The 26,796-nt window shown below is 33.3% G+C and overlaps 1 protein-coding gene across 2 annotated transcripts in view; it reads left to right on the top strand.

Annotated features, from left to right (window-relative positions):
* The window catches only part of LOC124366471 (dual oxidase), a 264,644-nt gene extending 247,849 nt beyond the window's left edge, over nucleotides 1-16,795 (top strand). For both annotated transcript variants that reach the window (XM_046823052.1, XM_046823053.1), the window contains 9 exons: nucleotides 196-341; nucleotides 2,102-2,265; nucleotides 3,210-3,584; nucleotides 5,620-5,837; nucleotides 7,654-7,950; nucleotides 9,612-9,776; nucleotides 9,999-10,154; nucleotides 13,309-13,437; nucleotides 14,481-16,795. In XM_046823052.1, coding sequence (XP_046679008.1) covers nucleotides 196-341; nucleotides 2,102-2,265; nucleotides 3,210-3,584; nucleotides 5,620-5,837; nucleotides 7,654-7,950; nucleotides 9,612-9,776; nucleotides 9,999-10,154; nucleotides 13,309-13,437; nucleotides 14,481-14,609 — 1,779 coding nt within the window. In that variant the 3' untranslated portion in view covers nucleotides 14,610-16,795. The remainder of the gene's footprint in view (nucleotides 1-195; nucleotides 342-2,101; nucleotides 2,266-3,209; nucleotides 3,585-5,619; nucleotides 5,838-7,653; nucleotides 7,951-9,611; nucleotides 9,777-9,998; nucleotides 10,155-13,308; nucleotides 13,438-14,480) is intronic.
* The last annotated feature ends 10,001 nt before the right edge of the window (nucleotides 16,796-26,796 follow it).

Below are 26,796 nucleotides of genomic sequence, written 5' to 3'. Positions count from 1 at the left end.
TTTTTTTTTTGTTTTATTGTTAGCAAGCTGTGATATTTTATTGTTGGAACTGACGAAGCCTATTGTAATTTTGTATTACTTAATGGTTCAATAAAGATCTTGATTCTTGATTCTTGATTCTTGATACAATTAAGCAAACGCCAGTCTACATTTAATTATATGTAGAATATGATGTCAATTTATTTGGCTTTCCAGAATGCTGGGTTGGAGAGAAAAGACTTCCTTACTTATGCTGACTTCAAGTTAATGATGAAAGAATATAAGGGAGATTTTGTTGCAATTGGATTGGACTGTAAGGGGGCCAAACAGAATTTTCTGGACACTTCAACCAATGTGGCCAGGTAAATTTTCACAGTGATGTTCGACAAGACAGTTTCCGCAATCAAAGTTGAAACTCTGAAAAAAGACTGAGGACTACTTACTATTTCACACTATACTATTTCACAGCCATTAAAATTATTCATTTATTTTCATCTTTTATTTTAATTGTACTATACCAAAATTTTGATTTTTACTATGATAGATCGTTGATTGATCACCAGATAAAGCTATAATTATGAAAAATCTATCACTTTACATTGTGAAATCAGAGAATTGATTTTAATACTCTTATAATATGAAACAACCACTTTTTTTAAAGAAGGTTCTTTCTATGCCAATTGCATTTTAATCAGTTTTACTTTACGTTTTTATGGAAACAGTTTGATACCATTTATAAATTCTTGTTCACCTTCTCTAGAATTGAACCTGTAACCTCTCAGTTAGAGAGCTGGATCCATACCCAAAAGTACGGTGAAAGTCTAAATGAATCCCAAATGTATATGTGTGTGTGTGTGTGTGTATTTGTATGTGTGTGTATATATATATATATATATATATATATATATATATATATATATCTGTAACCTCTCAGTTAGAGAGCTGGATCCATACCCAAAAGTACGGTGAAAGTCTAAATGAATCCCAAATGTATATGTGTGTGTGTGTATTTGTATGTGTGTGTGTATATATATATATATATATATATATATATAATATCTGTAACCTCTCAGTTAGAGAGCTGGATCCATACCCAAAAGTACGGTGAAAGTCTAAATGAATCCCAAATGTATATGTGTGTGTGTGTGTATTTGTATGTGTGTGTGTATATATATATATATATATATATATATATATATATATATATCTGTAACCTCTCAGTTAGAGAGCTGGATCCATACCCAAAAGTACGGTGAAAGTCTAAATGAATCCCAAATGTATATGTGTGTGTGTGTATTTGTATGTGTGTGTGTGTATATATATATATATATATATATATATATATATATATATATATATATCTGTAACCTCTCAGTTAGAGAGCTGGATCCATACCCAAAAGTACGGTGAAAGTCTAAATGAATCCCAAATGTATATGTGTGTGTGTGTGTATTTGTATGTGTGTATATATATATATATATATATATATCTGTAATCTCTCAGTTAGAGAGCTGGATCCATACCCAAAAGTACGGTGAAAGTCTAAATGAATCCCAAATGTATATGTGTGTGTGTGTGTATTTGTATGTATGTGTGTATATATATATATATATATATATATATATATATATATATATATATATATATATATATATATATATATATATATCTGTAACCTCTCAGTTAGAGAGCTGGATCCATACCCAAAAGTACGGTGAAAGTCTAAATGAATCCCAAATGTATATGTGTGTGTGTGTATTTGTATGTGTGTATATACATTAAATTGTATAAATGGCAATAGCCTTATTTCATTTCAATAAACACTGAATCGCAAAAAGTATACATATATATTATATAATATAATATATATATATATATATATATATATAGGGTTCCTTTACTAAAGATAAAATTGCCCCGTAATAATTTTATTGTGTATTACAATTTTTAAATTACTGATTAAATAATGAATAGTCTATTCCCAAACACTTTTTTATTGAAGCACAGATCAAGGAAAGAGTTGTTTAGCATTTATTAATAATTAATACTGTGTTCTACATAGTAAATTGTTGTGTATCTATTGCGCTGTAGATATAGTAAATTGATTATCTGTTCTAAATAGAATGACCAGTTTCCACATAGACCCAATCTCGGACATGGACAAAGGTTGGCTGAGCAGACATTTGGACTGTGTAACTACTTACCTGGAGGAGAACCGGCAGAACATCTTCTACCTATTCGTCTTCTATGTTATTACCATTGCTCTCTTTGTTGAAAGATTCATTCGTAAGTTAAAAATACCAAGTGCATTGCTTAATTTCATTGCTTAAGTTATTTACATTTTTGTGTTATGTCACATTATTTTTGAATAGAGTTGCCATACCATTGGATTTCTACGGAAATTATCAAATTTTAAGGGTAAAAGTATAGCTTTGGGGACTTTTTGTAAAATACTAAAAATCTCCCCTTTACAATTTTATTTTTTAATTTTCCTTTATTAAGTTATTGGATTTTCCAGATTTTGAAACCTGCTGCTGCTGTTTTGAAACCTGAAACAATGTTATTCAGAACACTTTTTGTAAAAGACATATCTTATAAGACTAAAAAGTGTGCAGAGATTAAATTTATAGCTTTATTCAATTTAAAGATATATTTTTCTAAGAGACACAAATAGACAGGCAGATGATAAACTAAGTACACACTATACTATACTTAATCTGATATTTGTCACCTTAGGAATACTCTCTATAGTTGATTTCTTATGATAAAGTGCATTACAAAACGTTTTTCTTTGCTTAATTTTCAAAACATTTTCAGGAGGTGACCCTCGGATCTGTTCTTCTATGATAGCTGCTCAGAAGCTAAAATCTCATTTTTTTCCAACATTACCACATGGTACCCGTACTTTTGAGTTTGACTCAAACGCATTAATAATATTTGAATATCCAGCTGTAGAGACTCATTTTTAGTTATTAATTATTTCAATAGCAATCTTGTTGTAAATCTTCATTTTCACTGATAAAACCATCAATAATACACTCTGTATATTGTTAAAAAATAAACCCAAAATGTAGCATGCCCACACTATAAAATAGTGTATATCATTACCAACAAAGTTATGACAAATGTTTTTAATTTTACCGATGCAATTTAAAAGAGATTTGTAGTTGTCAGTTTATGAGAACTGAAAATTTACTTTGTGTAATACTGACATAAGAAACATGTTTTAGATTACTCGTTTCTGGCTGAACACACGGACCTGCGCCACATCATGGGCGTCGGCATCGCCATCACACGAGGGTCCGCCGCCTCGCTCTCCTTTTGCTACTGCCTGCTGCTCATCACGATGTCGCGCAACCTGCTCACCAAGCTGAAGGAGTTTGCAGTCCAGCAATATATCCCACTCGATGCCCACATCCAGTTCCACAAGATCGCCGCCTGCACCGCTCTCTTCTTCTCGTTACTACATACTGTCGGTCACATCGTCAATTTTTACCATGTTTCCACCCAGCCTCTAGAGCATCTCCACTGCCTCACCAGTGAGGTCCACTTCCCCTCTGACTACAAGCCAGGCATTACCTTCTGGCTCTTCCAGACCATCACAGGTGATCTTCTCAGTGCTTACTTGAATAGATAAACTATTATACATTTCAAATGGTTTAACTTTTGGAGTATTCTACGGTGATCCTTATATTTGATATCTTACGTTACAATCAGATTTATTCAGTAAGATATTTTGATTCTACAAATTCACTATGGGAATGTGAAAAACACCTAGAACAGTTTAAAAATTGTAAGATGGACTTAAAAATAAATTTAGAATGGTGAAAACTAAAAATTATGTATTACAAGTAAGATAACTTAAAAATATATTTTAAATCTTCAAATCTTCTATTTCTAAATGCTCGAAACGTTTATGTTTCACACAAAATGTTTCACCTCTCCTATAGTTTTAGTGTGTGATAAACTTGATCTACAAAAAAACCACAGTATCCAATATTTTAAAACTGAAAATTGCCCCCCTTTTTTCACTGATCGAAAATAAGTTTCTTGTATAATTGCTCTTGTCTCAACAGTAATAATTTTCAAATTAAATCTAACTTGACTTATGCTTAAATTTGAAATTTTCCAAGCCAAATTTAAGAGGTGGTATGAATTAATTAATAGCTTATCATATGTCATTAATAAGAAAGTTTTATATTGTAAAATTAATAATAATAATAATAATAATAATTTTATTTGTCATGAAAATGTATTACATCATTGACAAAGTCATAGTATATTGCTTATTGTTAACCAAGTCAATACAATAGTCAATAAAGTCTTACAAGTAAATTAAATAAAATAAATAAAAAATCACAAAAATGACAGTACAAATTGTCAGTAACAGTAACAAACACATTAAAAATCAATACTTTTGGTGTTGAAGAATTCATCTAGACTGTAAAACGGATTCTCCAACAACCAGGAATATAACTTATTCTTAAAGATATCAAAGGGATATGAGCAATATTTTTTCTCCAGAAAGTTATAAATTTTCAAAGATACTACAACATGACTGGTGAGGGTTTTGCTTAATCGAAAATGTCCAATTTCAGCATTGTTTCGATTACGCGTGTTGTGGTCATGAATTTTATGTTTAAAATTTAACAAATTTGGATTTTTATGGATGTAAACCACCGAGTCATATATATACAAATTTAGAACCGTCTGAAAACGAAAATTTATGAAATGGGGTTTGCAATGCTCTCTGGTATCACACTTTTTTAGAGCCCTAATTGCCTTTTTTTGTAATACTAGTATTTCGGAAATTCTGGTGCAATTACCATATAGGACTAATCCATATCTAAAAACAGATTGGAAAAAGGCAAAGTATGCGGCTCTTATAGAATTTAGTGGTACAATATCATTCAGTCTACTCAGAAGATAAATGACTCGTGAGAGTCTTTTATTTAGATAATCAATATGTGTTGCCCATGTCAAATTTCTATCAAGGTTGATACCCAAGAATTTAACTGAGTCTGAATAGCTTTCGTCCAATGACCCAGCAATATGCCTAAGAGTAAACAACATTTTTGTTGTTTTGTCTTTATTTAGCAAAAACCCATTAGCATGAAACCAGTTTGATGCATTTTTTAATGTATCATTTGCCAACAGCTCCAGATCATGTACACTTTGACTGACATTAAAAAGTGTAGTATCATCTGCATATAATATGGTTTTCGAGTTAAGAGATAATGGTAAATCATTTATATAGATTAAAAAGAGTGGGGGACCTAGGACGTATGATTACCTAGGACGTAAGGACCTATGATTACATCTTTTGGTGTATCAGATGATGTTAACACCTTAACTGCGTTACGATACATGTTCTAACTTAAAGACAATGGGGATGGATCAGTGTGTGTTTACCGCAGTCTATGTGTTTTACTATGATACATTTGTAGCTATATTAGATGTTGTTAAAATTTTTTAGTAAGCGCTGTTTCAAAAATATGTAACTGGTTTATTAAATCTTGAGCTGGGAATAGTTGAGAGCAAGTTCTGAACTATTCGCCAACACTAACCTTTAATTCCTTACATCACTTAGTAAACAACAGTGCCTTGTATGTACTTATTTCCACTGCCTTCCCCTCACAGGAATAACGGGAGTAATGCTGTTCTGTGTGATGGTGATCATCTTTGTCTTCGCCCACCCTCTGATTCGCAAGAAGGCCTACAAGTTCTTCTGGCTCACCCACAGTCTCTATGTGATCCTCTACTTGCTCTGTCTGATCCACGGATTGGCTCGGATAACAGGACCTCCTCGCTTCTGGATGTTCTTCATCATCCCGGGCATCATCTACACGTTAGACAAGGTAGGAGTACTCCTCATCACTTGTCTCAAAACAGCTTCGCTGGTGTTGCATGCAATATTTCAGATCTATTGCTCGTTTCATTAGAATGCTTGTGTTATTTTACTCAGTTTAATTACAAATTTATTTATTCTGCGGTTCTCTCTTTGCCATCATGGAAGACCGATGTAAAAATGTTCACCAGCCCTCAGCCAAATCTCATGGAGTTACTACACCATCATCAAATTTGATTTTGCACGTATAGACGTGAAGCTTCATGCAAAATTTCAAGTCTATAGATCAGATTGTTTTCGAAATATCGTGTGAACTGGAAGAGAGATAAGGAATTAATTATTTCTCCCTCACAAGTATTGCCAATGTTAATCCAACAAGGTACTGCTGGCTTTGTGATTGTAGAAGATTCTACAAAATGTAACAAAAATGTTGTTTTGATAATGATAATAAATTAGTTTCAGACATTTTTTAGCCTATATCTGGCTCAAAAGATTCTATTGTTCCAAAATATTTTTTATTCATTATATTGGTTTTGTGACAGATTAAAAAATACTGCACTTAGTTGCTAATAAATTTTATGTTATTAGCTTTTAAATCATTTTGCCATAAAGATTAGCTTGATTACAATACTCAAATCCCTAAAATTCCTGTTATAACTACTTACATGTAACTATTGACGTGCATGTAACTGACACTATTGCATTTCTTGAAGTCGCCAATATAAAATTTGAATCATTGAATAATCAACATCATAGTCTAAATTAGAAATCTTCTATCACAAGCAGGAGTCAGATTATTCAATCAAACAACTCCCAGAATATATACCATTAAAAACCAATAAAATATTATTCAAAAGAAAACTAGAACAGTTTTTGTTGTCCAGAGCATTCTACACGGTGAGTGAATTTATTGGACATATCAAAGTATAAACAACTAAATGCAAGTTTTAAAATAAATCAATTTTGCACATTTTAATATGTTTTGGATGTCTCTCACTGTACATAATGTTCTAAATTTTAATATTAAGAAATCATTAAAATTTCAGAAAAGCCTTTGCAATTTTTGTATTAGGAAACACAACACAATATCTAACACAATTTAATGTTAAAAATAAGAACACAACGGTTATTATTAATACATCATTATTTTGTATGATTTCTTACAATATCAGTTATAAAAATTGTAAAGTTTAGGTGAATAATTCTGTTAATCTCGAGTATAATGTGATTTACAAAAAAAAGTACACTGACAGACTGCTGAGGAAGATTACAGGAACAGATTCAAACTTGCCTTCCACAGACAATACAGTTAGTTGTCATGTCCTTGTAGCACACCTACTGAGTAACATTGAATTTTTCCAATCACATTTTATGCCTGATTTTCATGAAACGTTTTTGGTGGAATAACGTCTTACTTGTTCTATGTTAAATAAGGAGAACAAATCCTTCTGGCAGCGCCTGTCTATGAATGATAAGAATAGTGTCTGTGAGTCCCCAGGGAGGACAGAGGATCCTAGTATTGTGTATTGCTATTGTATATTATGTATGGTGAGGGGCTCACACTGTAGGGGAATAGAAATGAAAAGACTGTTAATTGTGATGGTGTAGGTTATGGGAGTCGCAGGATGACTAACATGGTTGGGCGTGATGGGAAACCACCAATCAGATTTAATACATAGAGTTAGATAAGCTAGAACACTGATTATACTAATATAATATAATATTAATACAAGAACATTACACGTAAAGGATATTAAGTACTAGAAACTACTCATGAAGGTATAGCATTATTATCTATAATATGATTATCTATATTTCATGTATAGATTGTGAGTTTGCGGACCAAATATTTGGCGTTGGATGTTTTGGAGACGGAGCTGCTGCCCTCAGATGTTATCAAGATCAAGTTCTATCGTCCACCCAACTTCAAGTACCTCTCAGGCCAGTGGGTGCGTCTGGCTTGTACGGCTTTCCGCACGGATGAGTTCCACAGCTTCACACTGACATCGGCTCCTCACGAGAACTTCCTTTCGTGTCACATCAAGGCTCAGGGTCCCTGGACATGGAAATTGCGCAACTACTTCGACCCCTGCAACTACAATCCTGATGAGGATCAGCCTAAGGTAGGCAGACAAGAGGTTGTCAGTATCTCTCAACATTCCTAGGTACATTATCTTCACACTGCAAGAGTAAAGACTTCCACATTATTTGTCTTCAAATCGCTTCTTGACTTGGAAGAAGTACTGAGGAATAGCTAAATATAAACTAATGGCTCGTAGGCTCAATTGCTCTTAAGTTTGAATAAAACTTTTCTATACTTATCCATTACTTTATAGCTTTTCAATGACATGAAGACTTCCCAATCAGTCCTCTCCTTCAAATTTTAATGTCGTTTTTTATTTATTGTCAACAACACTACATTTCAGTAATTTAAATTATTACTTTAAACAGACTTATAATAATCCAGTCAAGAGTTTTTATGTTGTTAATAATGTACCATTCACAAGTGCTATGTGTTTAATAAAAGTCACTGCCCATTGTATTATCTATCGCCGTCCTCTTCAGGGAGATAGTATGTATATCATGTGTATTGGGATATGTACATCATTTTGGATAGATTGAAAGTAAAATTTTGAGCATTTAAAAAATACTTATATCAATGGTAATATTAAGATACAGTTTTACATCCATTCCCTTATTCTAATAATAATTTAATTATCTCCTTCTCTACTAATTAACTATTTTGTTAACAGTCACATTCTCAGAAATGATTAGTGATTTGTGTGATTAATGGTTTCCATGTACATACTGATTTAATCTGACATCTGAAAATATAAAAATAGTTTTGCACGAACTCTGGTCTATACATTACAGCTAAAAAGAGCACTGTATTTATTCATCAAAGCATTTTCTCTGGAGATTTCTTCAACTGTAGTTGGTTGTGGCGTGGAGCCTGTGTATTTTTTGTCGTATTTAGTATTTTTCTCACTGTTCTTGGCATTCAAGCTTAAAAATTATTCCTGTAAAGCTATCTTATTGTCTTCACAGCTTTATAAATTTCTTGAGGACCAATTCGCTTACGAGATTAAATATAGATTATTAATGCTAAATTTGTACATAGTACAAATAACACACAATGTAATTGTATAGTACATTTAAGCACTTCTTGTTAACTCTGTTCCTAGTTTCAAATATAAATTTATGATTAAAGTATCAGCCTACTTTTTCATTTTCCTGTCATATTCATGGCAGCTGAAGAGTGATTGTGTTCTATAAAGGTAGAGAAATGCCATTGTAGGGATAAACATTACATCGTGATAGAGGACAAACATGATCATACAAAGTTCTTTATGTTCTCAGACCATATTATACTGTACATCATAGTGGCGTATTTAAGGGGGGGATGAGGCTGATAAAACCCAACAAAAGCTCTAAAAGTTTTAAAAGATATATCATAACAGTAATCCAACTTGTTTGAAATGCAGGAGTTAAGTGTCTTACTTTGAATTAGGCGTGTCTAATTTTTTTTAATTCAATCAGATTTACTCCATACTCCCTGGTGTGCGGTGTGCTCTTCAATCAGATTCATCCTCCCTAAAGCCAGGTCTAACGTACGCCATTGACACATTATATAAGTGTTCTACATATCTAGTGCATAAACACATGATAAAAGGAAGATAGAAATAATATGAAAGCTGGTATAACCAAAATTGATGTCTAGAAAAATTAAACATATTATAAATTATTCCCATATACTCCTTTCAGCTTTTTCCCCATGTTACAGATACGTCTAGAAGGACCTTTCGGCGGAGGGAACCAGGACTGGTACAAGTTTGAAGTGGCTGTAATGGTGGGGGGAGGTATCGGCGTCACTCCTTACGCCTCCATTCTCAACGATCTGGTATTTGGCACTTCGACCAATAGATACTCAGGAGTAGCTTGTAAAAAGGTATGTTTTTGTCTCAGTTCAATTGCAGGTATGTCAATGAACTTAGTTCATGAAGTGTTGTCAGGTGTTACTATATTTTTGAATATTCTGAAATGTTTTTCAATTTTCATTTGGCTACATTTTAGTATACAGTTCCATTTTTAAATAATACTTTTACTGAAATAAATCATCATTAAAATCTACCACGTATACAAATTTTATAAAAAGATTTGTGTATTTCAGGTTTACTTTTTGTGGATCTGTCCCTCCCACAAGCACTTCGAGTGGTTTATAGACGTTCTAAGAGACGTTGAGAAGAAAGACGTCACCAACGTTTTGGAAATCCACATTTTCATCACACAGTTCTTCCATAAGTTCGACTTAAGAACTACAATGCTGGTGGGTATTCTGTGTAAATAAGTAAAGTGTTTTAATCTAAGTTGGTGTTAATCTCTTGTATTTCTGCTAGATTAAATGGGAATTTTGGATCTTCAAAGGCACTGAAACGGATTTTTTTAAACCTGCAAGAAGGTTTATAAAGAAGGTAAAGGAAAAGAACAATAGAAGAGGTTGGCTCTCAATTATCTATGAAAGACACATGCCCCCTACTGCCCTTGGCCCCTACTAAGATTGAGGAAGGGAAGGATGTCGCTGCCTCATCCAATCATAGTGGATTTAGAACTAGCCAAAGTTATTTTTGTTCCAACCCTCTTACACAAGGGATGGAGAATACCACAGTAATCAATTTTTCACATCAAAATATTTATACAATTTGTATTGGTTATTAATGATACAGGTTTGAGTGTTTATACATACTCAGAATCAGAATCTCTTAATTAACATGAACATTGAGAACAGTTATAATACATGATTTTCGTTTATGGTTGATTGAGTTTTAGTGTAAAGTGTGGCTGATCTCTTTGGTGAATTCTTAAACAGTGTAGATAGAATGTTCCAATAACCACAAATTGAGTTTCCTCTTTGTTGCCTTTCCAGTTAGTTTGAAGGAAGCTAGGAGCTAATTGTAAAGTCGTGCTCCCATTTTTGAGGGTTTTTTGTCATGAAGAGCAGTTCGATGTCTGACTGGCGGTATCAGAGATGCATTCCGGGTATTGTAGTAATGTGGTCGTGTTACCTTGGGAAGTCCAAGCTTGTCCACATGTTGAATGAGTTCTTGGATATATATCGCTGTGACTGTCTTTATTTTTAGTTGTTTAAATGCTGGTCTACATCTGTCCCTGGAATCCAGATTGGCTAGAGATCTTACAGCTGATTTTTATATTTTCAGCACTCGCTTCAGGTTTGCTGCTGAAGCGATGCCCCATACAGTGACTCCAAAACTGCTTATACATTTTATTCTTTTTATTACATAGGTGGCAGTGTTTAGCTTCTTGCAGAGGCTGTCAATAAGTGGATTCCAGGTTATTTTAGCGTCCAATGTTAGTCCCAGAAGCTTTGTTTCCTCTTCACTACTTATGTCAGGAACTTGTCCCCCCCTTCCTCCAAAGTTAATCTGCTGCATCTTGGATGGATTTGCAGCTAGGTCATTTGAAGAGCAGTAATCATAGGTCATGTTTAAAGCTACATAGGCTTTTATGTTGAGGTCTTCAGCGGTTTCACTTTGGAGCATGAGGGTTGTATCATCTGCAAACATAACTACCGAGCTGAAGTCTTTTACATAGTCAGGGAATTCATTGGTCAAGAGTGTAAACAAGATAGGGCCAAGCACAGATCCCTGAGGGACTCACCTAGTCATTGGGTAGGGTTTATATCTGACTGTCTGTGTCACTCCATTAGTAGTGTGGTTTAGCTCCACTAGTTGGCTTCAAGATAGTTCTCAAACCAGATTTTAGGAGTGCCTGTTATTCCTAGCCCTTCAAGTTTTTCTAGAATTATCTTGTGTCCTATGCAGTAAAATGCCTTGGGGTAATCCAGCAGTATTGCTGTTGTGAACTTTCTGTTGTCAAGATAATCTATAATAGACTCTACAAGATCTATCATGGATGTGGTTGTAGACTTTCCTTTTATGAATCCATGTTGGCTGTTGGTTAGAAGGTTTAACTCTATTAGATGGACCAGAAGTGTTTTCAGTACAATCTTTTCCAGTATTTTTGAGAAAGTAGGAATAATTGAAATGGGGGGTGGTTTCCAATTTTGGTTTTTATCCCCCTTCTTTAAATTTGGGTACACTTTAGCTTCTTTAAGAGCAGAGTGGGAAATTCCTGTTTGAAGAGACCTGTTGATGATAGTAGTCAGTGGTGCCAGAACAGCATCCACACATTGTTTACCAGTTTTCCAGAGATTTCATCAATACTGCAGGAGGTGTTGTTTTATATTTTAGCTATTGTATCTTTAACTTCTTGTTCGTTTGTCAGTGAGAAAGTCAGATTCTGTTGTAATGAGGATAGTATACTGGTCCAGCATCCACACAGTGTTTACCAGTTTTCCCGAGATTTCATCAATACTGCAGGAGGCGTTGTTTCTCATCTTAGCTATTGTATCTTTAACTTCTTGTTCGTTTGACAGTGAGAAAGTCAGATTCTGTTATAATGAGGATAGTGTACTGGTTATTACTTTACTTTTGGTGTTCTGTTTGTTTGCTTTTAATGTGTTTTCAGCCATACTAGAAAAGTATTTATTAAATTCAACTGCAATTTCATTAGTTTTGTATAGTACCTTCCCTGCAGTAACAAATTTCGTGGGCTGGACTTTATTGCCTCTGTCTGCTGTTCTTTCTTGGTTTATTATCTGCCAGACTGCTTTAGACTTGTCCGATTGGAAAACGTTTTGGGTTGCTTCTGCTTGTTTAGCTTGCTCCTACTAAATTCAAAAATAATATACCAGGACACTGTAATGCATTATTAAATTTAAAGAATGCATTTGAAGTTGAAATTCACTTGTTAGAACTTTTATTCTGAGCAGGTAAAGTTTTCTACTAGGTAACTCAGCAAATGTTATATTTGAATAATATATTTGAGTAAAATATTGTAGTGACTTCTAATTTTTTTTGTCTCAGAATTTTTCATTAAACAAGCAAGTACAGTTACAGATTAGCCCTTAACGTAGCAAGGATATGTTTACTTACATCACATTCACTATATAACTGCAATTAAAAGAGTTAAACTAGCTAATACAATTAATGGTTAAATAACAATAATTATATGATACAATGTGTACATTTTATTGTTTTGTAAAATTTTTCTACTAGTGTTAAATGTTTTCTATTTTTTCACTAAAGGAATGGCGTATGATAAGTTTAAAAATAATACGCCATAGCGTCATAACATTTGTTGACTTTATTGCATGATTTGTAATGTGCTTACCAGCAATGAAAATCTTGTGTCTGGTTAACCTATTCTAAGTAAATTTTGCATTGAAGTGGATGCACTTTGGATGGCTAACAATGTATATAACAAAACTTCTTTTTTATTTCTCAACCCTCACTACTTAAAACTGTTGCACTGTTGATGTCTTTCTTGGGATATCATCCGTTAATACCTATAGTAATTTTCTCATATACCATCTGAATAACAAAATGATTGATGTATTGCAGTACATCTGTGAGAACCACTTTCAGCGTCTGTCCAAGACAAGCATGTTCACAGGCCTCAAGGCCATCAATCACTTTGGCCGGCCCGACATGTCATCGTTCCTCAAATTTGTACAGAAAAAACATAGCTACGTAAGTATCAATTATATTATATACACGATTAGGCTACGTGATTTCCAGAATTTAAAATGTAAGCAATTATGTTTTTTAATATACAAATGAAAAATCTGGCTTAAATAGAAGTACTAACTCAAATCATTTTATTTCGTGTAGGTCTCAATATTTATTGTAGGTGCCACAAATGCTCAAAATAGCACTACATAACACATATCACTATACAAGAATATCCTCATTGATTGAATTATTCGTTTTTTTTTTATATGTTATAATTATTGTGTGTACATTACTATTAAGATATAATTTGTATGTATTTGCAATATTTATTATTGTATCAATATAATTAATGTATGTACCTACTCAACCAGTGAAATCCAAAATCATCAAAACTTGAATCTGTAGAGAGCTTTTCTTCGGTATTTACCGACCGGAAGTGATTTTTTTCTTGATAATTATATAGGTACAATGTAATGATAACAAAAATCGTCGTCCTAACTCAACCGAAAACACAACGTTTACCTCAATCACTGAAGTCCAAGTTAGTGAAATCAGTAGTTTTTCAAGTGCGTTTTCCGACCAAAAGTGATTTTTTTTTTTTTTCGATAATTATATACACGTCTACAGTTTAATGACACCTAAAATCAACGTCGTAACTTAATTCTAAGCAGTCATTTTACGTCCCCAAGACGAATTTGAACGAAGTGGACGCTAATTTAAACTGTTCACCGTGTTACGGTTCAGGTTACTTTGCGACGTCACGTGACCGCGCCCTATAGAAATACAGTGATTACACTACACTATTCAAAAGGCCGAGCCCAAAAGTATCGTTTGATACTTTATGATTTAAACGAAAGGACAATTATATTTTTAACGGTCACTTTAATCAATTAAATCAATCAATTTAGTGTTTGTAGACAAGAGTAATCATAACTCTCCTATTTTTCTCCTGCTCCATGCTTTATTTTTTAATATGTCTTAAAATTTCGGGAGGGTCCGGACCCCCCCTTTGCTACGCCACTGCTACAAGGGTTGTTACTAAGGCCACAGTTGTTTTCCAGGTGAGCAAGATCGGAGTGTTCAGTTGTGGTCCTCGGCCCCTGACCAAGAGCATCATGTCTGCATGCGAGGAAGTCAACAAGGGCAGGAAACTGCCTTACTTCATCCATCACTTTGAGAACTTTGGTTAATTCTATGAATTGATTAGTATTATATTCATTCATCGCATCAATTCATTCGTACAATTTGTAAACACTGACTTCTCACATTTTTAAGACTTTCTTCAAGGTTTATAACATTAGTATAATATGATGTGGGATTACTTAGCAATGTCAGTTTTAGTACTATTAAACAAGCACAGAAAATAAATAATACTGCATTTGCTTCTAATTTTGGAAATATTGTTATTAATTTGTCAAAAAGTTAAATTAATAATGTAATCAAAATATATAAGTATTATTTCAAATAAATTTTCTATTAAAAATACAGGGAAGTGTAATTAAAAAACAGAACAGTAAATTTGCACTATAGAGACTGGTTAGATAAGTTTTTATATAAACAAATTTAAATTATACAATGTTTACACAATTAGTTTAACAGCATAAAAATTATATCATATCTTAATTAATTATGTAAGAATGGCTCTAATGTATTACATTTTTTGTTGTCATTAGTATATTGTTGTTGTACATTAGTACATTACATAATTATTGTCAATACATTTTCAAACCTATACTCCTTGCAGTAATTTTATAAACTTGTTTCAGTCTAATTTTTATATAATATAAACATTTTTTTAAATTAAAAATGTATAGTACTCAATAAAGTTAAACATGTAACAGCCATGGTATATTACTTTTATTATATATGCTTATTACTTTGAGCTATAAAAATCCACTCATAAACCCAGATCATAAAGGTTTAGACTTATTTTTTCGTTTCCTTTTAATAAACTTTAACTCTGCCCTAAGTCTTGGTATGTTTTATACCAATAAAACAACTTCTATTACTTTATTAATAGTATTCACTATTAAAAATAACAAAACTTTTTGAATCCACAAAGTTATTGCTAGATATAGCCTAATTGTCATTTTTATTATTCATTGGAAGTTTTTTTTTTTAAATCAAGATATCCATAAATTTTTATGATTGGGTACGATATAAGGTTTTTTTATGTCAATAAGTTGATATTTTTTAATGCAGAAACAAAATAGGAATCTCTATGAAAGATTCAGTTTGCATTTTTCTCACTAAAACAAATTAAAAACTAAAAAATAATTGTTAAGGTATTTATTAAATAACATCTAGACTTAGGATGAACTAAAGAACATTTTTTCTAAATTAATTGAGTACAGGTTCTCACCTGTACTCAAGGTTATTTAAGGGACATACACAACCATTGCTATACATTGATGCATTGAAGTTCATTCCTAAATAAGATTTATGCCACATTATCATTTGTATGTATCGTTTTAACCAATGCCAACGATCTTGGCTATGTTTTATACGTAATTACAAACGGTGTAAAGTTTAGTTTGTGGTAAAAAAGGCCTTTATATTTATTGAAATACTATAGAGCTTATAAAGTGCAATTCAGTTAAAGTTATGTCATGTTTTTTAATAAGTAAAATAAAGCACATTAACCTTGATAGGCAATTACTCACATCCTTAAAAAATAAGATGTGAAAAAAAGTAAGATTTTCCTCCTGAACTAACCGACTGGCTCTCTGTGGTAAATCTGCCGTTATCACAGTAATGTAGAATGATTATTTCCATAAAAACACAAAAAGAGCATTTTGGTCCCAAAAATTATGCGTGCTAAGTTCAAAAACTCTAAAAAAAATATAGTATTGTATTAAGAGAATTACCTTGGCACTTCCTACGTCGTCATTAAATTTTAAGGGATTAATTCAGAATTGATCATTCAAGAATCTTCTTGCCAAATAATATCAGAATCTAACGTGCAATATATTTGTCACTGTTACCAAAATGTTTATTTGTTCATTAAGTTTAGCTAGTGAAACCATTGTAAATATGTCCAGCATTGCTAGTATTTATTTATTTTTACAATTATTTTGTCTTATTTTTGTGTTTTTTTTAAGTTATATTGATAAAGGTTTGTGTACTATTATGTATGTTTTAGATTTTTACACAACAAAAGTGTGAATATGTCAATTATTTATTTATGTACCTAATATTTTATATGTTGGACACGAGTACATAGTTATTTTGTGCTTGGATGTAATGTAAATTTGTATAATTTTAATATGTTTAAACAATAAAATTATTTTAACACATAATATTCATTCGTTCTTCATATGTTGTGATGACATTGTATATTTTGTATCATATTGGTATAATAATTATTATGAATGATTGTATGGCTTTTATTACCTCTGTCCTTTGCATTGTGTAGAAAGAAACTTTTTGGACGGTCATTTAAGCTGAATGAACAATTTTGGAATTAAAACGTAAAAAGTGTATAAAATAAACTTTTAAAAACACACACTGATTATCTACACACATTCTGATTGTACATATTGCTTGTAAATATTTACTTGATCGCTTAACACTAAATAGGGATGTTTGACTCACTGCTCACAATATTAAGTTAAATTTTTTTCTTTCCTTGAAAGGTTTTGCACTCTGGGACCTCCCAGTCTATAGAAACAGCGTTTGGCGTATGTTCCCCAATTCAAGGCAGCTGATATGTATCAGATTTTGGAGATTTACAGTGAAACTCCAATGATGGAATGGTGCACGATGAGCCAGGCAGTTCAATGGTGAACAGACAAATTTCCATAATGAAACAAAAAGTGGGAGACCTTCTGTTGAGTATGTTGATTTGATTAGGAGAGTGAATGAGAAAATTGAAGAGAACAGATCATTCACAATAACAAGGCTTTCAGATGAATTTCCAGTTCTACAAGTACGATGACTTCTCATACTTGAATGAGATTCTGTATAATTCTTGATTCTTTTTTATTTTGTATGAAATTTAAAAAAAGCCATATAAGTACAATCAACTTTTTGTAGTAAATTGCAAATCTGTGGAACCGCTTAGGTTACATAGTTGTGTGCCCACTGGATTCATAAGACTCACAGATGTCCAAAAGTACTCAAAGACTAGTTGAAAAGGATTGGTTGGTAGCAGTCATTCGTCATACAGCCAACCCCTCTGACTATCAATTGTTCTTGAACATTACACGGAAGCAAGCTTAGCAGTAAGCTCTTCAAATGCGATGAAGATGCATGAAACAGAATAGACATACAGCTCTCTTCACTAGCACTTGGAAATTTTAAAGCGATGAAGGTAATCTCTTTTTAAGAAGGATGCATTTATAGTCCAATATTACCTGTTGTTTCAAAATTTGTCAAAGAATCATCTATAACCAGCTAATTGACTATTTGAAAATAACTAAACTTCAAGTAGAAAAACCAATATGATTTCAGAAAATCAAAGACAACTGAAATGGTATTGATTGATCTTGTAAATAAATACTTGCATTGAGGCAGATGAGGTGGGAGAGATATTGCTTGCATGTTTTACCGATCTCTCAAAGGCCTGATTCTTGACTGATTCTTTATTCATGCACTTTTCTGACAAATTTTTATTAACATGTTTGTTTCAGTTTTGACTATGTAAAAATTGTAGTTTTGGAAATGAGCACTAAAAACAATCCCTGGTACAGTACAGGGTATACTTATATTAATAATACTAATTTACTTTATTACACAATAAAAGAAATCTCAAACTTGGATGCAAAGCATTGCTGTACTTACATGATCAACAGTCATCTGAAAAACTGCACATCATGTTATTTAAGTTGTAATTACATATATAGAACTTAAACTTATTTTGTTCACACTAAAATAAATTGATGCGAGTTTAATTATGGTGTACCTGTTTGTATATAGAAATAGCCTCGCTATGGAAAGGCCTTACAAAAATAAGTTTAAAATATTGGTAAAAGTTTAAATGTAATTAAGTTAACAGTAGCCAATTTAAGCTCCATCTTCAACATTGTAAGATGTAAATTATAAATGTTTTATTTTAGTGATTCTCAAAGTGTCATAGCCAGCAGATAAATATCGGTATGATACAAATTTAATAGGAAAACTAATTTTTAAAACAATAAAAATTCTACTGGCCTTTTGGTCACTTTTTGTTTACCCTATCCTAGAATGATCTTGCAAATAAAGACGAATCACAGAGCTTACAGAAGCTGTCAATGTTGCTAAGCTTAAGAATGGACACTGTGCCACTAGGGAGCCAGTGTTAATATTGTATACCATAACCAGAGTAGTGTTGATATGTAACTCATTCATCCCCCCAGAGCCGTCAATGTTGCTCAGCTTAAGAATAGACACTGTACCACTAGGGAGCCAGTGTTAATATTGTATACCATAACCAGAGTAGTGTTGGTATATAACTCATTCATCCCCAGAGCTTACACAAGCTGTTAATGTTTCTCAGCTTAAGAATAGACACTGTACCACTAGGGAGCCAGTGTTAATATTGTATACCATAACCAGAGTAGTGTTGGTATATAACTCATTCATCCCCAGAGCTTACACAAACTGTTAATGTTGCTCAGCTTAAGAATAGACACTGTACTGCTAGGGAGCCAGTGTTAATATTGTATACCATAACCACAGTAGTGTTTGTATATAACTCATTCATCCCCAGAGCTCACACAAGCTGTCAATGTTGCTCAGCTTAAGAATAGACACTGTACTGCTAGGGAGCCAGTGTTAATATTGTACACCTTACAGTGGCGTAGCGACAGAAGAGCGAGTGGAGCGAGTGGAGTGACCGCTCCAGGGCGGGGGCGACGGGCGGGCGGACGATAAAATGGCGGGAAGCAGCCCCTTCCACGCGCATCACGGCCGCGCAGTGTCTTTGTGTCACTCAGTCTGTCATTGACCTTGGCTGAGACAAAAGGCGTCCGTACAGACCCACCGAGTGATTGACTTACTTCAATTTACCTTTGCGTAGTGATTGCAGATTTAGCGTTAGTGCAAAGTATTGATTATATTATTTATTTTGTTGTGATGTGATTTGTGTGGTGTTGATTTATTACCTTTGGTATATAATGTCAAAAAAACTAAGTGGTGCTGAGTATCGTAAACGAAGGTTAGAGAAAAGTCACACAGAAAATCTTGAACTTAATAAAGTAAAGAAGTTATCTACCTACTTTTCGAGGGATACTTCAGTAGTTGCAGTTTCTCAAGAACCCACTTGTAGCTCACAAGTACCTACAAGCGATGAGGACTTGGAGCAAACACCTGTAGGCTTACCTGAAGATGCAGAAGACCACGTCCTTCTGCAGGAACCTTTTTCTAAGGTAGGCGTAGTTAAAGCTGAAGGTACCGATTGCGAGTTGAACCTTAAAGAAAATGTAACAGCTGTTATAAGTTCTTCTGATAAGGGTAATTTTGAAAACACTCTTACAGCCGAACAAAAACTGCAAATAATAAAATTAGGCCCTCATCAGCCTAAAGGGTCATTTCCAAAAGAATCAGAAGGGAGAAATAAAAATAGGGGATTTGACGAGAAATGGTATTTTCAAAAGAATAAAGAAAACCAATTGAGAATAAAACGTAATTGGTTATGCTATTCAAACATCCTCAATGTTTGCTATTGTCAGCCATGCTGGCTTTTCAATATAGCCTATACTGATGTGGGATTTTCGAAAGGTACGTCTGATTGGGCACATTTAGGTCGAAACATAAAAGACCATGAAGATTCGCAAAGTCATGCAATTGCGTCTGAAATATACTATCATTGGCAGTTAGGCCTAACAGTTGATAGTGAGAATCTGGAGGAGATTTAAAAAGCCACTGATTACTGGAGACAAGTTTTAAGGCGAGTGGTGGACGTAATTACTGTATTACGTTAGCTACAAACGACTTACCACTGAGAGAGCACAGATTGTGTAATGACGATGAAGATGCAACTAAATCGAAAGGAAATTTCCTTGAGATAATACATATGCTACCAAGATATGACCAGGTCCTTGCAGATTTAATTAAGTTACCAAAACGTAGTGTTAACTACCTTAGTCCTCAGATTCAAAATGAGCTGATCAACCTGATTTCCAAAGAGATAAAAAAAAAATCAAGGAAGAAATGAAAAAAAAAAAGCCCCTGTGTGTCTATTATCTTTGATAAAACTCAAGATATAGTGAAAACCGACCAGCTGAGTACAGTGTTTCGTTATATAAAGATAAAAACTGACGAAGGCGACAGGCCAGTACAACTAGTCATAGAAGAAGCGTTCGGGGGCTTTTTTGAAGTGGAAAGCCAGAAATCAGAATACTTATCAAATATTGTTTTCAATATCATAGAAAAGTATTCAGATAAATCTAAAGTTCGAGGACAAGGCTACGATGGAGCCGCTAATATGAGTGGTATATATTCAGGCCTTCAAGCAAGAATAAAACAAAAAAATCCTGCAGCTAAGTATATTCACTGTTGTGCTCATGCCCTTAACTTGGTAATCAACAATTCAGTATCAAACATTCCTGAAATCAGAACCTTTTTTGATAATGTTCAAAGTCTTTATGTATTTTTTAAAACTATATCAAGATGGGCACTGTTGACTAAGTCGGCTATGTTACAAAAAACCTTAAAGAAAGTGTGTCCAACAAGGTGGACTTCAAGAAATCAAGCCGTCGACGCTCTTCGATGTGGTTATTTTGACATAATGAAAGTACTGACTTTCCTAACGTTAGAAGGTAAAGACCAAGAAGAAGTAAACTAAATCAATTTTGGAATATTTTGAGCAGTTTCCTACAGTAATATTGATAGTTGTTGAAAGTGTGTTGCTTGAAACTATGTACATAATTTCTAAAAAACTTCAAAGTACCGAAGAAGACTTGGAACACGCAACAAAAATGCTCTTAAATCTCAAAACAAAAATTAACAAACTTAGGAATGAGTGGCAAACAGTTAAAGCAGATGCAACTAAGCTTTGTTTGCAATGGAAAGTTGTGTACCACATTTCATTGACTCAAGAACAAAAAAGAAGACAAGAATGTTTGATGAAGTGCAAGTTGATGACCCTATTAAAGACAATGAGAAACGTTTCCGGGTTGAGGTGTTCAACCGTAGCCTTGACATAATCACAACACAGCTGACAGAGCGTTTTGAGGCTGTTACTCACATTACTAGTAGTTTCCAATGTCTGAAGCCTTCTTTTTTAGTTTGAGCAAGTGATGAAGAAATCTTAGAATCAAGCAAAATTTTGATATTAAACTACCAAGATGACGTCTCCCTTAACTTAGGTCCACAGCTTGTAAGGCTAAAAACTTGTTTTTTAAGTCACGTGGAAAAACTCAAAAGTATAAGGGATCTTGCAGATACTTTAATAGTGCGTGCTCAAGTTGGTTCCAGCTTTCCAGATGTTGTGAATGCTTGTTTGATTTTTTTGACACTACCTGTTACAACTGCAAGTGCAGAGAGATCATTTTCAAAACTTAAACTGATAAAGAACTATCTTCGCAGCACCATGTCCCAAGAACGTCTGAGTGCTTTAGCAACCATATCTATAGAGCGCAGCAGAGCCAGGCACATCAACTTGGACGACACAATAACACAGTTTGCTAGCATGAGTTGATTGATCATGTGTACTATGTTCACGTTTTAGATAATGTACTCAAATTTAAACTAGGGTTTTCAATACATATTTATTAAATATATTGAAATTTGTACTTTCATTCCAAACCCTATGGAATTGAATTGAGATTTAAATACATATTGCTATACACGTAAACTAGGTCTCTTACAAGGAACAAAACTTTATGAAGAATAGTAGACTGTAAGTTATTATAAAAAAATGATATTTGGTCAAAGACGCCTTACATTGCTGATGAAATGATGGCCAAGAAACGTTTGTTACGGTAGTGAGGTGAACTGTTGGCACTGATTGATCATGTAGGTAAAAAAGTTGGGGAAGGGGCGCCAGGGACTGTCGCTCCATGGCGCCAAAATCCTCACTACGCGACTGGTATACCATAACCAGAGTAGTGTTGTAGTTTTGGTATTTAACCCTACATCGGGCGCTAAACGGAGTTTTCCTCCATGTATTTTTTATTATTAATACTTTTCTGATGTTGGCAGTCATTTCCCGCAGTGTACTTCACGAGCATCTTTCAGGGAAGCGAAACAATAGCCTCCCGCTTATCTTTGTCAAAATCTGTCAGTATGAGGTCTACTTCCGTGCGAGACTGGACAATTCCTCCGTGAGCGCCCGATGTTGTGTTTGTAGTGCTTGGACGAAATCTCCGTGAGCGCCTTATTGTGTTTAGTTTTTATGGAGTAATAATCCGTGTGCGCCTAAATGTGTGACCTGTGATGGTTTCTTTTTTAGTTTTACAATATATTTTATTTGAATTTTGTGAAATGGAGAATGAAGACGAGAGACTTGTCAGTACAGTACCCGTGTGCTAGGGAACATTTCAGTACTGTTTATGGAGTGAACATTGTCGTTATAAGAAGCAGAAGGAAAATGTTTTGAAACTTTGTGTAGTGTTTAAAAAAACTTTTAGTAAAGAATAAATTTTGATTTTAGAGTAATTATTGACATTACAATTCGCTACCTTGGTTTGACAAGGTTGTAACTGACATTTTTTGCGAAAATGGGGTTATTGTTGCTTTTGATTCCCCTCTTTCTTATTTACATGAAGAACTGACTCTTACTCTTATATGTTAATAAATAACCAGACTGCTAATTTGACAAGGTTCTAACTGAAGGAGATTGGTTTACTCAGTCCAGTTTGACAAGGTTGTATCTCGCACTGATACTCTGTGGCAATCAGCTGGGCTGCTAACTACCACGTGACTGATAGGCTGCTATGAGAGATTATGTTGTTCCTGACCACATGTTGTTGTTGTTACTACTTTGTTGTGTTAGTGTTTTGTTATATTAAACTATTTATGGTAGTACTTTTGAAATAATCATGGAAATGATGGAAGACAATTCGCTACCTTGGTTTGACAAGGTTCTATCTGGTCCAACCAAAATTTTAGAGGAAACGAGTTTGAAAATTCAAAATGCTAGAATTTTGTTCTCTGTTACAAAATGTTGTTTTGTACTCTGAATGGGGAAAAATTTCAGGTGTGTAAATTGTTTTTCCTCGGAACTCTAGCAATCTCCCAGAAACCTATCTATACCGCTCACAAAACCAAAAATGTCGTTACAAATACACCGACTTTGGACAAAAGAGGAAGGTCAGAAAACAGCCGTAGGCTACCTAGAGGCGATCCTTCTTTAGTAAGTGATGATATTAAATTTTTCCACACAGTTGAGTCCCACTACTGCAGGGCTAAGACAAACAGGAAATACTTAGGAGCTCATCTCTCGATTGCAAAAATGTACGATCTTTATGTACAAAAATGTGCATCCGAAATATTACTCCAGTCAGAAAATCGTTATATTACAAAATCTTTACCACAGAGTTCAATCTGGGATTTCACTGTCCAAAGAGTGACAGGTGCGATACATGCAAAAAGTTTATTGTGGCAAGAAAAACTGAAACTCTTACTGAAACGTTGCAGAAAGAATATGACTGGCATATAGTTTGCAAAAATTCAATGCGTGATGTGAGGAAGAAAGAAAAGGATAATGACACACCAGTTTTATTGTTTAATCTTGAGAACATCATTACAGTCCGTTCGACGAAAATGATATCAGTGATTTAACAACTTGGTCTGACTCTTGTGTGCCCCAAAATAGAAATAGCATTATGTCAAATGCAGTGTTGGACTTTTTAAGGGATAACCCGAGTGTTAGCTCAGTTACAATGCAGTATTCATTGCCTGGCCATTCATGTGTACAGGAAGTCGACAGTTCACACAGCGGCATAGAGGGAGAGATGAAAAAACACGAATTTTATTCTCCCATTGGACTTGTCAGAATATTAAAACAAGTAAATCGCCACCAACCGTACCGAATTATTCAAATGCAGCCTGCTGACTTCAAGAATTTTACAGTAACTTCGAAGCTTCTGAATCACAAAGAAGTTCTGTTTGCAAGTGTTTCAAGGTTGAGATTTACAAGAACTCTCCATACTATTTTCATAAAGTCATCACATGATCCACTTGAGCCTGAAAACTGCAAATACATCAAGTTTAGCGAACCACCCCAGAGAAAGTGTAAGAAACAGACTTTATCAGCCAGCAAGCAACCCTCAAGCTCTTCTAGTGAAGTTAATGTTCTCGCAGTAAAACCGAAAATCCAAAAACAGTGTATAGATATTTCAGAAGCAAAGAAAAAAGACATAAAGGCTGCTTTTCAGTTTATTCCATTGCAAGACCGTGAGTACTACACTGCCGTTTTACAAATCTAGTTAAACGTGCATTGTTGTAGAATGCAAAAAGATGTTTAATAAGGAGTATCTAACTGATACTAAACTTGATCTCTAAAATTAGTGTTATTAAGAGAAGAACGTTTTGTGTTGAACAATAATAAGGCTAAGTATGCCTAATTATTTACAATTTTTCTAATTTAACTTGTTTTATACACAATCATGAACCAAAACATTCAAGTTGTGATACCTCAACACTTTAAAAATACTACTGTTTATTGTTTTGTAAATATCTCATTGTTAAGTTACAACCTTGTTTGATGTTTGTAATTTAAGAAAAATAAATATGTTAGTTTGAAAAAGTTGTATCTGCACTTACACCCTTGTCACTTTAATTTTTGCTCATTTCGTCTATGACAAGGTTCTAACTGCATTTAGGCATATTTTATATAAATTCAACAGTAAAAAATTTTTTCATAAAAACAAAATGAAATGTTGCACTATAACTATATTAGATACTGAGTAAAATTTTGTTAAATTATATTCATAATGAACAGAATTCTAGCATTTTGAATTTTCAAACTCGTTTCCTCTATTTTGGTTGGACCAGATAGAACCTTGTCAAACCAAGGTAGCGAATTGTATAATATCTCAAGAATTGAAGTAAGTTGTTTTTATAAGAAGTTAAAAACTAAATTAATTTCCATATATTATTACAGTAGGTTAAAAATTTTTACAATTAATTGCATTATTCCTTAAAATAAATCATTTTGTTATTATACAGTAACATTTTTTAAGATTTTGAATTTCTTATTTGGAAAATTCATTACATAAGAGAGTAATTTTTATTTAATTTCTAAAAATGAACATATTATATTGTAATTAAATCAGTATGAATATTTAAACAAATAAAAACAGTTTAATCGACTATGATATCCATTATTCGCTAACCTGGAGGAAACCTCCGTGAGCGCCTGATGGTGTTTCTAATTTTAAGCGCCTGATGGAGGGTTAATCAAGTCCATGTTTTTACAAACAAACAATGCCTATAGCGATTTTTGTCTAGCAAGATTTCTAAATATTTGAATACTAACATGCCAATCTTGAATGACATTTCGAGATGACGACAACACTACATAACCTACCTTATCTTGACGATCATTTCTCACAACTGCTTTGATGAATTCATTAGTTATGATAAAACATCAGTGTTCACAATTATTTTAAACATTTTAACTTATTCCAGTTTCCTAAATGTCTAACTATCAAACCTTTAAGTTCCCTATAAATTGGTTTTAACCTTTTTAACTTTTCAGATCTGTTGAAACATTTACATCAGTATTTCAATGTTCACTGCAGATGGAGAGCAGCTCACTTCATTACTGGAGTGACAGATCTTGTAGAGGTTGGTGAAGCCATCATTTCAGCTACTGTGAGAATATATAAAGAAATCTACCAAACTTAGAAACACAAATTTGTTATTTATTTACGTTACTGAGAAGAACAAAATAACTATCTTAGTTAAGTATTACTATTGAAAATTCAACGAATGGTTATTCACTCCACCAAAATCCACACAGGAATTCACTGACTGGTTAGTTGGTTATGAACTTTTTTATTCTGTCACTAAATATAACAAGATAAGTTAGTTTTGCAAAGAGATTTCTGAAAATCTGTCAGCGAAAACGTCTAGCTGATAATTAAAATCTTCAGTATTTTGTGAGTTACCACAGTTGGTTTATCAAATACCGTAATATTTCACTTATTAGGCTTATTATAAGCCTTTTATAAGAGAACTTTTCTTTATATTCTGGGTACTACCTGTCTTGAGGTATTATTTAAGTTTTCCTAATTCAAAGCACGCGTTTTGAGTGGATTTTGTAATTCAACTGACATGAGATTCACAATACATGTTAGGTTATTTTATTTTGGTCTAGTTTCAGAGAAAATACTAATTTATCACATTTAAAGGGCACAAAATAAGTTTTATTGTTGTGGTAATTGATACTACTTTATCTTTCCTGTTTCTAATTACAAATATATGCCCATTTAAGAATTATCTTGTTTT

The sequence above is a fragment of the Homalodisca vitripennis genome, chromosome 7 (assembly GCF_021130785.1).
Source record: "Homalodisca vitripennis isolate AUS2020 chromosome 7, UT_GWSS_2.1, whole genome shotgun sequence".
In the NCBI taxonomy this organism is placed as follows: Eukaryota; Metazoa; Arthropoda; class Insecta; order Hemiptera; family Cicadellidae; genus Homalodisca; species Homalodisca vitripennis.
Note: the sequence above shows the minus strand (reverse complement) of the source record. Positions and strands in the feature narration are given on the sequence as shown.